The sequence below is a fragment of the Macaca fascicularis genome, chromosome 1, assembly GCF_037993035.2.
Source record: "Macaca fascicularis isolate 582-1 chromosome 1, T2T-MFA8v1.1".
In the NCBI taxonomy this organism is placed as follows: domain Eukaryota; kingdom Metazoa; phylum Chordata; class Mammalia; order Primates; family Cercopithecidae; genus Macaca; species Macaca fascicularis.
Window position 1 is genome coordinate 182253920 of NC_088375.1, and position 15406 is coordinate 182269325.

Consider the following 15406-nt stretch of genomic DNA (forward strand, 5'->3'; position numbering starts at 1 on the left):
TTACACATAAAATTTTTCTTCCCCCAAAAATACAAGATTTGTAAATTCTAAAAGTATTCTACTTTAAAGATTTATATATTTTTTTTTTTTTTTTTTTTTTTTTTTTTTTTGAGACGGAGTGTTGCTCTGTCGCCCAGGCTGGAGTGCAGTGGCCGGATCTCAGCTCACTGCAAGCTCCGCCTCCCGGGTTTATGCCATTCTCCTGCCTCAGCCTCCCGAGTAGCTGGTACTACAGGCGCCCACCACCTTGCCTGGCTAGTTTTTTGTATTTTTTAGTAGAGACGGGGTTTCACCATGTTCGCCAGGATGGCCTCGATCTCCTGACCTCGTGATCCGCCTGTCTCGGCCTCCCAAAGTGCTGGGGAGATATTTTTAGACGGGGGGAAATATAGGCATACTAATGGTAGTTGAGGGAAACTAAGATTAGTAGTCAAAAAAATGAAGAATCCAGTTTCTGTTTCTGCTACTGAGCCTCTGGATTTCAGCTTATCCTGTATGAATTACAGGAATCCAAACTTTCCTACTTTTGAAGTAAGATAGTATGAACTTATTATTATTTTGAGACAAGGTCTGGCTCTGTCACCCAGGCTGAAATGCAGTGGTGCAATCCGCCTCCTGGGCTCAAGCCATTCTCCCACCTCAGCCTCCTGAGTAGCTGGGACTACAGGCACACACCACCATGTCTGGCTAATTTTTGTATTTTTTTGTAGAGACGGGGTTTCGCCATATTGCTCAGGCTGTTCTTGAACTCGTGAGCTAAAGCGGTCCCCCTGCCTTGGCCTCCCAAAGTGCTGGGATTATAGATGTGAGCTACTCCAGCTGGCCAGATAGTCTAAACTTTAACTCATAAAGGAAATCATTTAAAATCATAGGAAAAAACCTATTGAACAGGAAGTAAGCGATAACTGCTTTGCAAATAAAATAAAGTTTTAACCGAGTCACATTACTTCAAGTGCATTGCACAGAATTGAAATATCATTATCATTATCCATGTGAAAAAATGATTATACAGATCATGCATAAGCCAAGTAGAATATTAAAAAAAAAAAAAAAAAGGAAAGTCATCTAGCCTTATCCAGGCTTATTGTTTTATCAGTAATTATTGACAAGCTTGAAGGTGTTTAACCTAATTATTAAATAGTATTGCCTTTTTTTAAAAATCTGCTTTATTAAGGTATGACTAGCATTTAAAAAGCTATAGATATTTAATGTCTACAACTGGATGTGTTTGAACTTAAGTATATATATATTATTATCACTGTCAATGCCACAGAAAACCTCTCCATCCATCAGCTCCAAAAGTACCCTCCTCTTTTTTTCCTTTTGTAGTTAGAGAACTTAAGAGGTACCTTATTAGCAAATTTAAGAATATAATACAGTATTATTAATCTTAGGCCCTACTTTGTGCAGATCTCCAGAACTTACTTATTTTGCATAAATGAAACTTTGTACCCTTTGACCAGCACCTCCCCATTTCCCCCTCCGGATAAGCAGTATTTCTTCAGTCTATATAAATATACATCCACATTTTATCTCGGTTGCAGTATTTAGAGCACATGGACTATTGAAAGCATCAAATAAATTGCAGGTTTTTAGAAAACTTAATTATATAACTTCAGTTTACGTGTCTTATCCTTTATACTTTTTTTCCTGGAAACTTAGGGTAAGTACTGTTTCTCCAGTTTTCATTTTTACTATTTAAAGAGTTTCCTGCCTAAATATGTCATTTTTTAAAGAAAAAGCTTTGAAAAGCTGGTAGAGATTCTTGTAGTACTGTTAATTAGCCCACAGTGCATTATTCTTACAAAGAGAGATTTCCTTATATAATTTGTATCAGAATTTATGACCAGGCTAACACTGGAGAAAGACACTTTAGGATCTAGGCATATTACAATAAAGAAAAGAGTATTGGTGTTTCTTAAACATATGTGTTTGTTTCATCGAGTTGGCATAAATTTTTGTGTTTTAACCACCTGTTTGGTGTCCATTGAAATACATTAAAATGGTTATGAGGGTTTGGAGTTCATTTTGTGTGGCTGTTGAATAGGTTACTCTTCGTATGAAGCTAATTTATTTTTAGTGTTCAGTCTGTGGTTTGGTCTCTTGAGCAACTAATGTAATAAATTGAACCAACTAAGTGGAGGGTTCTGTGATTGGTTCAGAAAATAGAAAATGTTTGGAGTGAAATGAAAGGTGCACCTTAAAATTTCTTTATAACCTATTTTGTTAGATCTCAGTAAGTTAAAAATATAATGCATATGTTTTCCTTTGGGAGCTGTTTGAATGAACTCATACCTTCTGCATCTTCTGGCATTTTCTGTATCTTTTATTTTCAGGTAAATTTAATCCTTGATATAATTTTACTGGGGAAGAAAAAGTGGTTGACTCAAAAAAGTTTTTTGTAGCTAATACTGCGTTTTAACAACATGTTTTTAAAAAAATTACCTCCTGGAAGCACAGGTTATCAAAACTGAGTTACATAAAAGATTCTTTTTGAATTGACTTCATAAGTGATGAAGTCCCTCAAAAGTTTATTAAATTAGATTTCTTTTTATCTTCGTGTAGCCACCAACGATAGTATGCAGCATCTGCAAAAAGGATGGCCATTCAAAGAATGATTGCCCAGAGGATTTTAGGAAAATTGATCTAAAACCTCTACCACCGATGACAAACCGATTTCGGGAAATACTCGATTTAGTATGTAAAAGATGTTTTGGTAAGTCTTTCATTACTACAGCTATTGGGACTAGATTCCTTCTTAGATATTAAATATTAATTTTCGGATTTAAAAAGTTTGTTTACATTTTGTTTTGCTGGAGGTGTTTGAATAGATACCCAAGCACACATATATACTAAATGACTACTGTGTGCAGGGCATCGTGGTAAATGCCAAGGGAAATCGAGAGTCCATATATATTGCTTTTAAGGAACTTAGAATATGGATATGAACTGTCTAACTTGGTAGCTTCTAGCCTATGTGGCTTTTAAATTTAAATCAATTAAAATTAAGTTAAAACCAAGTTCTTCAGTTTTATACTAGACATATCTCAAGTACTCAGTAGCTATATGGGGCTAGTGGCTGCTGCACTGGATAGCATTGATAGAGAACATTTTCATCATTGCAACATTCTTGGATAAAACTGCTCTAGATGGATTAATATGGCATTTATGTAAATTACCATAATTGGAGATAGAATGTGTTACGTGCTATAGTAGTGGTAAACGAAACGCCGTGTAAACACAATTTTTTCTGGGGTGGATTAGAGGAATCAGGATTAATGATGTGGTATTTGAGATGGATTGAGTTGCATTTTTAAACGTCAGAGATTATTCATAAAAGCATAGAGTGACTGGGCACAGTGGCCCACACCTGTAATCCCAGCACTTTGGGAGGCCGAGGCAGGTGGATCATGAGATCAGGAGTTCGAGACCAGCCTGGCCAACATGGTGAAACCCTGTCTCTACTAAAAATATAAAAATTAGCCGGGCATGGTGGCGGGTGCCTGTAGTCCCAGTTACTCGGGAATCTGAGGTAGGAGAATCGCTTGAACCTGGGAGGCAGAGGTTGTGGTGAGCCAAGATTTTGCCACAGTACTCCAGCCTGGGCAACAGAGTGAGACTCCGTCTCAAAAAAAAAAAAGCATAAAGTGCATAGTTTGTTTGGGGGAATAATTGCCTTTGATTTGGTAGGGTATAAGAAAGGCAATAGAGAGAGATAAGGCTATAAAGATATTTTTGGGAAAGCCTTGCATGCCTTTATTCAGCGAACGTTTACAGAGTACCTGGTAGTCACCTTTACTCAGCAGACATTTATGAATTACTTCCTGTGTCCAGGTAAGATAAAATTTCTGGTTATAACATTTAGTGCTTCATTGTAATCTCTCCCTTCTTCCTCATTTCCACTTCCCACCAGGCAACTACTTTTCTGCTTTTGTCACTATAGATAGTTTGCATTTTCTAGAGTTCTGTATAAGTGGAATTATACAGAATGTATTTTTTTGTCTGGCTTTTTTTGCTCAGTATAATTACTTTGAGATTCATTTATGTTGTGTATCAGTGGTTAATTTCTTCTTGTATCTGAGTAGTGTTCCATTGTATGGCTATACCACAATTTGTTTATCCATTCACCTGTTGATAAATATTTGTCTCATTTCAAAATTTTGGCTCTGTGGGTCTGGGTATGGACATAACGCTTTCGTTTATCTTGGCTAAATACTTAGAATGGCTGGGTCATGGCACATGTTTTTTTAGCATCTTTATTAAGATACAATTTACATTTATTTTTACTTATTTACTTAGTTATCTCAATGTGGGCTCATAGATATTTGATACTTTGGGTTATAATGGAATATAATTTTCTTTTGTTCAGATTTTTCCAGCTTTGGCCATTGGGAGCTGTTTTACTTGTCTTCCTGGTCCCTTTTATATATATCCATCAGTGTGTGGTTTTTTTGTTTGTTTGAGTTTTAACACTTTCATATTTTCTGGCACTATAAGATACTCCTGGCACTTCATGTATATTTTGTGCCCTACTCCTAGAATTAGGCATTTGTCCAAGGAGTAGTGGTTCCTTTTATTGGAGAATGATATTAGAAACTAAGACCTAAACACTAGGTGTGCTTGCTGTTACTGGGCTGTTGTTGCTTCGAGGCCATCTCAGAGCAAGAAAATGTGTGTGTGCATACTAACCTATGTGTATAAACTTACTATAAATATTTCTGTATGTAGCCGTCTTTTTTTTTGAGACAGAGTCTCACCCTGTCGCCCAGGCTGGAGTGCAGTGGCGCGATCTCAGCTCACTGCAAACTCTTCCTGCCGGGTTCACACCATTCTCCTGCCTCAGCCTCCCGAGTAGCTGGTACTACAGGCATCCGCCACCACACCCGGCTAATTTTTTGTATTTTTAGTAGAGATGGGGTTTCACTATGTTAGACAGGATGGTTTTGATCTCTTGACCTCGTGGTCCACCCTCCTCGGCTTCCCAGAGTGCTGGGATTACAGGCGTGAGCCACCACGCACAGCCTATATGTAGCCATCTTATCTGTATTAAACCAAACATGATTTCGTAATGGTATATGCATCTCTAACCCATTACCACATGGCTCGTTTTAGCCACGCGTATATGTAAACTCCCACTCCAGCAGTGAGAAACCTGTTTCCTACCATCTATTATTCATTTTTAAAGTTGTTCCATTTTAGTACATATATATAGCAGTATCGGAACTGTTAATCAATACCCCTGTGGGAAACAACTTTATTAGAGTACAGTGCTTATGTGTTGTTTCTTAGTCTTATTGATTCCACTCATTTTCAAATTTACTTAGGTCAGCACCTTTCCCCCCACTCCCTCATGTGAAGTTGTTTCGTACATTTATAATACAGTTAGATTATTTTGTCACAGTCTGCATTACATCCTGAGATCCCCAACCTCCTAGATGATTTTTTTTAAATTGCATACATTAAGGCTGACTCTTTGTGCTGCAAAATTCTGTGGGTTTTGACAAGTGCACTGTGTCGTGTATCCACCATTAGAGTGTCATACAGAATAGTTTCACTGCCCTAAAAACAAATTAACAAATTACATGAATTTCATCTATTTAACTCCCCTTCTTCTGTAAGCACTGATAACTGCATTTATTTTTAAAAAGCTGAATGTTAGTTTAATTCATTATAACAAATTCTTAATAAATTACTGCTTTGTTCCTGTTACTGTATTAACTTTTGGGGATAAGTCTGGATGAGATAGGGAAAAAAAGACTTTGTTCTCAAGAAATATATGGACTTACTTGGAAAAATAAGATGAATATAAATGAAATAAATAGAAAACCAAAAGAACAAAATAAATCAGGTACTAGACTGTGGCACACAGTTTGAAGAACTAAAGAAGTGAAACTAAGGAGAGAGCATTGAAGGCTGTGGTTAGGCAGAACAGTTTATAGGGAAGATAGAAATTTTGACCAGGCATTTGAGGGAACTGTTAAATTTGAATGGGCCAGATGCCTAGTGTAGCAATATGAATACAGATCTTAACAGATGGGAAAATAAGCATGGATATGAGGGAGAGTGAAGAAGTAAATAGGTTTGTAGATATACAGAAAATGATCATGTGAAATGTTCATATATATATATATATCTTAAAAATTATTTTTCTGTTTCATTTCTTCCCTTGGGTTGCTAAAACAGAAAAACAGTTTTTTTCCTTCTATCTCCCAGACCCTTCCCCAGTAACATTTCTGGTTTTAAAGTCAGAGAAGTCAACAAATAATGAACAAACTGTAAGTAAAATTTTTAGGGTAAAAACTTGAACATGTGTTCAGATTCCGTTTTCCTTACTTTTCTTTTTCCTTTTTTCTTCTTTTTGTAAACCCAGATGAGTTATCGCCACCTTGTTCTGAACAACACAACAGGGAGCAAATTTTAATTGGCTTGGAAAAGTTTATTCAAAAAGAATATGATGGTATGTCATAGGCTAAAAAATTTATTGCATTTTTGCTGTAGTCATGTCTTGAGTTTCATTTATTTAAAAATGTTTATTGAATGTTATGTGTTAAGTACTATTCTAGTTGCTGGGAATACAATTCTAATAAAAGAGATGAAACCTCATGAAGCTTATGTTTCAAATGGGGAGACAAACAGTTGACTAATAAATATATAATATTATATCAGCAAATAATACATGCTGTTAAATGTGTAGGAGATAAAAGAAGTGATGGGGTGTTATGATAGGCCTCTCTCATAAGGTAGCATTTGAGCAGAATCCTGAATAACATGAAGGAGCAAGTTATATAAATATCCAAGGAGAAAACATGTTGATGGAACAAGACTAGATTATGTCTGGCGTATTTGAGGAGTAGCCAGGAAGTAAGTGTGGCTGGAGTGGAGTACTAAAGGTAGATTGTAATGTATAGAAGAGGTCAGAGAGGTGGTCTAGGAATTAAGTCATTAGTGCCTTATGGAGGTTGGTAGAAAGACTTTGGATTTTATTTTGAGTACCTAATGAGAATCTTTTAGAGGATTTTTAGTTAATTAATGACATGATCTGAGAGAATGGGTTGCTGGGCTATAAGACTAGAAGCAAGTAGAACATTTAGGAGGCTGCTGTGTGAGTCCAGAGTAGATGAGAAGTGGTCAGATTTGGGATATATTTTGATGGTAGAACCAACAGGATTTGCTGATGGAAAATGTGAGGCATGAGAGAAAGAAAGAAATCAAGGATGGTTTCAAGGTTTTTGCTATAACAGTAACAGTGGGTGGTCCTATATAACAGAGGCAGAGAGAGCAGGAAGAGTAAGTTTTGGGCATGGGGATGAAGAATCAAGATTTTTGTGACTAAATATTTTAGAAAAGGATAAAAGTTGACTTACAATCAGAATGAATTTGTACTTTTACAAGATGACCTGTTATGTGCTATATATTGCATTTAAAAGTATTTGAAAACAAAGTATTTTTTAATTAAAAAATTATATTATCATTATTGTTTTTTAGAGACAGGGTCTCACTCTGTTGTCCAGACTGGAGTGCAGTGGCATGATCATAGCTCACTGCAGCCTCAAACTGCCGGGCTCAAGCAATCCTCCTGCCTTAGCCTCCCAAATCGTTAGAACTACAGGTGTGTGCCACCGTGCTTGGCTAATTTACTTTTTATTAAAAAAATTTTTTTTGGCCAGGTGCAGTGGCTTACGCCTATAATCCCAGCACTTTGGGAGGCTGAGGCAGGTGGATCACCTGAGGTCAGGAGTTTCAAACGAGCCTGGCCAACATGGTGAAACCTGTCTCTACTAAAAATACAAAAATTTGCTGGGTGTGGTGGCACATGTCTGTAGTCCCAGCTACTCCGCCAAGGCAGGAGAATCACTTGAACCTGGGAGGCAGAGGTTGCAGTGAGCCAAGATCATGGCTTTGCACTTCAGCCTGGGCAACAAGAGCGAAACTTCATCTCAAAAAGAAAAAAAAGAATACATGCATATATATATGAAATAGGATATTGCTCTGTCACCCGGGCTCAACTGCAGTGGTGCGATCATGTCATTAGGGTTCAGCCTTGACCTCTGAGGTTCAAGTGATCCTCCTACCTTAGTCTCCTGAGTAGCTGGGACCACAGGTACACGCCACCACACCCAGCAGATTATTTTTTGTAGAGATGGTGTCTTACCATGTTTTCCAAGCAGGTCTCGAACTCCTGAACTCAAGTGATCCACCTACCTCAGCTTCCCAGAATTCTAGGATTACAGGCATGAGCCACTGCACCCTGCCTTCTTTTTCACTTTAAAATTTTTTTGTAAAGACAAAGTCTCACCATGTTGCCCAGGCTGGTCTCAAACTCCTGACCGCAAGTGATCCTCCTACCTTGGCTTCCTGAAACACTGGGATTATAGGAGTATATAAAGTGTTGACCAAATCTAAGTCTCTATTATATAAAACTCATGCTCATTTTTATTTGTTGATGAGTATAGTTTCTTTTTTGCCTCTCAGCTATCATTGAAATTTCAAGTAGAGCATCAGAACTGGATGGGGGTATGAAGTTTTGAAAGTATAAATGTCCTATCTAAATGTGTAGTCTACTTTAGAATTAATAGGAAGAGCCAGGCCCAGTGGCACACACATGTTATCCCAGCCACTTGGGAGGTTGAGGTGGGAGTATTGCTTGAGGCGAGGGGTTCGAGGCTGTAGTGTATAATGATTGTGCCTGTTAAGAATAGCCAGCGTGCTATAGCCAGTGCAACATAGCAAGACCCTATCTCTTAAAAAAGAAAAAAAGTAATAGGAAGAAAAATCCAACTCTGTTAAACCATAGCTTATTTGAAATGGTAGCTGTTATTAGATGATACTGAGTCTGAGGGGTAACCCTATCATAATTTATATCAAGTGGACTATAATTACTCATTTTTGGAAGAGAATCATATACTAAGGTGATGTTTGTAAACCTACATGAACTGTGCTTTGAAAGAACTAATTTATCTTTAAGAGGGCAGTCCTCAAATATTGATCTTAACTATTGGTAGTGATGTTGAGAATGTATAAAAGCAGATGGATTTATTACATAAGTCAGAAAAAGCTAAAAGTCTCAATGATTGTTTGGACGTGGACACTGAGAGAGAGATACTAAGTATTGCACCTGTATTTCTGATGTGGGCAACTGAGTGCATGATGATACTATTTGCTAAGAACAGTGATAATAGAAATAATAATAGATTTGGGGTGAAGTTGATAGTTCAGATGTTGAATTTATGATGTCTGTGGAAAATTGGAAAAAGCAGTTGGGTACATGGGTATGGGAACTTGGACAAAAGCTTGAGCTCAAGATATTTTGGAATTTCTCAGTATTTCTTCCAGTGATAAGTAACTTAAATCATAGAAAACGACGAGAGTATGTTGTATTAGGTCATTAGTAGATAATAGAAGACTCCTCCTCTCTGCTAATAATAAGACTTTGGACTTTGTTTTCCTTTGCTTAGAAAAGGCAAGATTGTGCTTATTTGGCTCTTCTAAGAATGGATTTGGATTTCGTGATAGTGATCTGGATATTTGTATGACCCTGGAAGGCCATGAAAATGCAGAGGTAAGAGTGTTTGGAAAGCGTTATGTAAGTTTATTTTCTCCCAATGACGATTCTATTTTTATTTTTGTACGTGATAGTGATAAAAATGTGGTATCACTCTTTGTATAAATATATTAGCAAAATAAATGTTTGAAATATGAAAACAATAGCATTTTCAATTTAGAAGACATTGAAATCTTAAAAGTGTTTCAGTAATTTTATGATACAAAAACCACATGACTGAGAGTTATAAGTGATTTGTAATGAATTTTCGGAAAAAGTTAATATACCACAAAGTTGGAATTTTTTCACTAGAACCAATGAGAAGCTGATGTTTCAGTTTCGTAGTGAACATTGATCTTTCATACTTTGTCTTCTCATATCTCTTTCATTAGATGACGTCTTTGTATTACTACAGGTAGTAAATACAGGTGGTCATCTAATTTATAATTGGTTTTGTTCTAAAAGTTAGTTATAATTTTTGGCCACTCACATAAAATTTTTTCCATAGAAGCAATGTTATAAATGATATGCTAAGGGCTGGGCACAGTGGCTCACGCCTTTAATCCCAGCACTTTGGGAGGCCGAGGCGGGCAGGTCATGAGGTCAAGAGATTGAGAAACTCTTGGCCAACATGGTGAAACCCCGTCTCTATGAAAAATAAAAAAATTAGCTGGGCATGGTGGCACACGCCTGTAGTCCCAGCTACTCGGAGGCTGAGGCAGGAGAATCGCTTGAATCCGGGAGGCAGAGGTTGCAGTGAGCTGAGGTCGCACCACTGCACTCTAGCCTGGCGACAGAGTGAGACTCCGTCTCAAAAAAATAATAAATAAATAAATAAAATGCCAAGATAGCTTTTAGAAACTCATTTTGGGCGGGGAGGAGAACTAACATTTATTGAGTTCCCAGTATACACTTTTACATACATTATCTCATTTCATTCTTACAACCACCTTCGAGGTAGGTATTATTTCCCCCATTTTACAGATGAGGAAACTGAGGCTTTGAAAGATAAACTGACTTGTCCAAGTTCACACAGCTAGTAATTCTTGGAGCCGGGATTCGTAACCCAGGTCTGTCTGACTCCAGAGTTCATGCTCTTTCCGTTGTATCTCACTGCCTCTCTGTAATTTTTTTAACCCATAATGTAGCTGAAATATAGTACTAATAGTACTGTAGAACCTAACCACTGCTTTCTGAAACTGATAGCTTTCTGAGTTCCACCGTGAGATGCCAGGAGCAGACCTTCCCCAAGTGCAATTTCAGCAGTGAGAGTGGGTACTTACACTTTCCTTTTTTGTATACCAGGCCTTAATAGTGGGAAGGAGATTGTCCAAGCTCCAGGGAAGAAAAGGACTGATTGGACAGGGAAGAAGTGTCCCAGGCCTTCTCAACGGCAACTAGCAAAGGAGGGTATCCTTGCAGATGTTCAGTCCTTTACCAGCCTAGCTATTGGTATTTATGTTTTAAAATGAGGGACTGCTTGCGAGATTGGGGTGAGGCCCAGCTTCTGGCATCTGTAGTGGTGTCAGTATCGCCTCTGTTACATTATAAAAGAATTCAGCAGAATAGTGTGCTTTTCTAAAATCATTCTTTCGAAAGGTGGTTTTGAAATTGTTAGACCCGGAGTAAAGATGGCAGTGATGACTTATTTCTGGCCATAAGAGGTTGCTTCTGGTGTCTTAACATCTTGTTTTATAAAGAAACTGAAAAGTTGCAAGTATTTTATTTGTTCTCCTTTACTAAATTCTGCTTAGAGCCACCTACTTGGAAAGTGGCTGCCCTTCTCCATTCTGAAGAGTAAAATTGAGGGAATAGGAAATGATTTTTTTACCCAGGAAAGAGGTTAGAGTTTAGATATCTTCTATGTAAAACTTATTAATTAAACTTCTAATCACTAAGGGTTTGTATATTATATATAATATGTGCCATTCCTACTGGGAAGTTGAAACCATGAAAATAATAAATCATTTTCTTTCAGATGAGCCATAATTGAAACTTTTAAGATTTAGCATAATTGTATTCTTTAATAATAAAGAGAAAAATTACCTCCTTTGTTAATTTTATCATATGTGAATTAGTAACTAATGGTGTCTTTGAAATCCTTTGGTTTAGCTGCAATGGCTCCTGCTCTCATGTAGCTAAAAAGAACATGTTGGAAAAATGGAAGTTACTTTATAACTCTTGGGATTGATGTTTATACCCTTCAGCTATTTCCAGTTAATTTTTAATGCCATAATCATTATGTATTATGATTATCATTACCATACCAAATCTGCTGTCTCTGGTTTTTACAACTGTAACACATTTACATTTACAGAGGTAAGAATTTCCTTGGAGAAATAGGTGCTGGTGAGAAATAGGAGTATCTTTCTTTTCCACATCAACATAATAATAATAAATAACTCACAGATTTAAAGGCTTATTTTGTGCCAGGCATTCTGCTGAGTGCTTTACATACATAATCTCATGTAATCCTCCCAACAGCTTTGCAGGACAGGAGTTTCTGATTGTCTTGATTTTATAGAATAGTAATGTGATGCTCAGAGAGGTTAAACATTTGGTCAGTCACACAGCTAATCAATACTTAGTTTAAGATTTGAATCCAAGTTTGTCTCAATTCAGAGCCTATGTCCTTTATCGCTATATTGTTTTGCCCTCGCCAAACTCAGCTGTAGTTGTTTATTCACTTTTTGAAAACCGTATTCTTCTCCTGTCTTTGTGCTTCTCAAACTTTAATCTGCATGTGAATTACCTTGAGATTCTGTTAAAATGCAGATTATGATTTAGTAGACTGGGGAGGGTCCTCAGATTCTGCATTTTTATGAAGTTTCCAGATTATGCTGATATTGTAGGTCTATGAATCACTTACTTGGAGTAGCAATGTTATTATAGGACTTTATGGCTGGAAATTTTAAGTGCTACTATTAAATGCCTAGATTAAAGTAGAATTTGCACAAGGTGAAATTGAGTCAAACTATTATTTATTTGGTTTGTTTTTTAGAAATTAAATTGTAAGGAAATAATTGAAAATTTGGCAAAAATTCTTAAGAGACATCCAGGTATGAATTTTAAATCTTTAAAACAAAAGAATTTTTTTTTAGCGTATATGAAAATTATTTAACCTACTGAAGTCTTTTTTATTTTTAAATTAGGTTTAAGAAACATTTTGCCTATAACTACTGCCAAAGTGCCTATAGTAAAATTTGAACACAGACGAAGTGGGTTAGAAGGCGATATCAGTTTATATAATACATTGGTAAGTTTATCTTTATGGGCCATGTATATACTTTTCATTTTAAAAGTTTACAGATTACTGACTCTACCTTTATGTTTAAAACTTTCAAATGTGAACAGTATAAGGAAAAAGTATTTTACTAGTTATCTTGATACTTCCTTCAGATTGAAGGTCAGTTTTTGTTTGACTCACTAATAGGTATTTTACATTTTACATTTATATATTCTGTATTTGGAGTGTATTACATTCTAAAATCTGATTTGTAGTTTAAGTTTAAGAAATTTGAAATGCTTTCAAATATGTAATTATTTTTCAGGCTCAACATAACACAAGAATGCTAGCTACTTATGCAGCTATTGATCCTAGAGTGCAGTATTTGGGATATACTATGAAAGTGTTTGCTAAGGTATTTATGAAGAAATTAATGATCTGCTTTGTAGTAATGCTCATGATAATTAAAGTGAAACATACTTATATCAGATTTGTGAAATATATTGTCTCAATTTTGTTTATCTGAGCTTTTAAAAAAAGAAACTTTCAGTATTATATAGGTTGAATTGATACCTATCAGAGTAGGGTGGCTCTCAGTCTTTTTTTCCTCTGTGTGCTCTATTCCATGTGCAACTGACTAGTCAGTTTCTCAGCAGTAAAATTTCTCAATGCAGTGATTTTCAACCCCAGGCATAGGAGTTGGCATATCATCCTAGTTAAGAATTTCTGAGTTAAGAAATCTTGTATTTGAGTTTAGTGATAAATTTTTATGACCCAGAAAACAAAACAGTACCAATAATACCTTATGCTTCTCCTATTATAACACTTGTTACGACATTGAATTTAGTTTTCTTGTTCTTTTGCTAAATGTGTAAACTAGATGAGGACAGGGACCTCTGTTTCCCTGGTTCATTGTAGTGCCTGCTTTATGGTAGCTGCTCAGTAAAATGATTACTTTTATTAATATGTTAGTGGAAGAGTTTTAGTAGAGGAGAAACTTGGTCAGATTTTCATTTCATAAAGCTTCCTTTTTCTAATAGGAAGGCTCTTGTTATTGTTGCTGCTGTTATTGTTGCTGTTTCGCCCAGGCTGGAGTGCAGTGGTGGGATCTCAGCTCACTGCAACCTCCGCCTCCTGGGTTTAAGCGATTCTCCTGCCTCAGCCTCCCAAGTAGCTGGGATTACAGGCACTCACCACCATGTCTGGCTAAGTTTTGTATTTTTAGTAGAGAGGGGGTTTCACCGTGTTGGCCAGGCTGGTCTCAAACTCCTGACCTCAAGTGATCCTCCAGCCTCGGCCTCCCAAAGTGCTGGGATTACTGTGCCTGACTGTAAAGCATATTTTTAAAGATATTCCTGTACATGTCTTTCTAGACAAGAGTGTATCTTAGAAAAGCATTTAGGCACATACTACATACAAGACTTGATATGCCTACTTTTTTAGATTCGCCTAACAAGGTAACTCTAACATGACAGTTTTGTTATAACTACATAGAATTCTGTTAATAAAATCACCCCTTTCCCCTTTAAATATGAATATAAGCTAAATCCTTGCTCAAGGGAAAAAGTCTGAAGATTGTTTCAGGTTTTGTTCCTCCCCTCTCCCCCCTCTCGTCCCCTTCCCCTATTTTTTTTAAATTTTTATTTTAATTTTATGGTTTTTTTTGAGATGGGATCTTGATCTGTCGCTTAGGCTGGAGTGCAGTGGCACAATCTCGGCTCACTGCAGCCTCCCACTCCTGGGTTCAAGCAGTTCTCCCTGCCTCAGCCTCCAGAGTAGCTGGGATTACAGGTGCCTGCTACCACGCCTGGCTAATTTTTGCATTTTTATCAGAGACAGAGTTTTGCCATATTGGCCAGACCGGTCTCGAACTCCTGACCTCAGGTGATCCACCCGCCTCAGCCTCCCAAAGTGCTGTGATTAGAGGCTTGAGCCATGTGCCCAGCCTTTATTTTTATTTTTGAGACAGGATCCTACTGTTGCCCAGGCTGGAGTAAAGTGGTGTGATTATAGCTCACTGCAACCTTGACCTCCTGGGCTCAATTGATCCTCCCACCTTAGCCTCTTGAGTAGCTGGGACTACAGGTGTATGCTACCACGCCCAACTATTTTTTTATTTCTTGTAGAGACGGGGTTTCGCCATGTTGCCCAGACTGTTCTTGAACTCTTGGGCTCAAGCAATCCACCCTCCTCGGCCTTTCGAAGTGCTGAGATGACAGGCATGAGCCACCATGTCTGGCTTCCTTGTTCTTTTTTGTTTATTTTTTATTTATTAAAAAAGATATTTTCCGGCCGGGCGCGGTGGCTCAAGCCTGTAATCCCAGCACTTTGGGAGGCCGAGGCGGGTGGATCACAAGGTCAGGAGATCGAGACTATCCTGGCTAACATGCTGAAACCCCGTCTCTACTAAAAATACAAAAAACTAGCCGGGCGTGGTGGCAGGCGCCTGTAGTCTCAGCTACTTGGGAGGCTGAGGCGGGAGAATGGCGTGAACCCGGGAGGCGGAGCTTGCAGTGAGCCGAGATCACGCCACTGCACTCCAGCCTGGGAGACACAGCGAGACTCCGTCTCAAAAAAAAAAAAAAAAAAAGATATTTTCCCTAACCACTAGACCATCGGGGACTTTGTTCTTTTTTAAT

General features: G+C 37.5%; 1 protein-coding gene across 43 annotated transcripts in view; it reads left to right on the forward strand.

Annotated features, from left to right (window-relative positions):
• The window catches only part of TUT4 (terminal uridylyl transferase 4), a 130606-nt gene that overhangs the window by 79465 nt on the left and 35735 nt on the right, over positions 1-15406 (forward strand). For 27 of the 43 annotated variants that reach the window (XM_005543360.5, XM_005543357.5, XM_015435833.4 and 24 more), the window contains 6 exons: positions 2566-2716; positions 6371-6457; positions 9456-9559; positions 12543-12600; positions 12694-12797; positions 13093-13182. In XM_005543360.5, the coding sequence (XP_005543417.2) occupies positions 2566-2716; positions 6371-6457; positions 9456-9559; positions 12543-12600; positions 12694-12797; positions 13093-13182 (594 nt within the window). Of the gene's footprint in view, positions 1-2565; positions 2717-6370; positions 6458-9455; positions 9560-10846; positions 10994-11295; positions 11361-12542; positions 12601-12693; positions 12798-13092; positions 13183-15406 lie in introns of those variants that run through there. The other 16 variants (XM_005543364.5, XM_074006568.1, XM_074006585.1 and 13 more) reach the window with 6 other exon arrangements.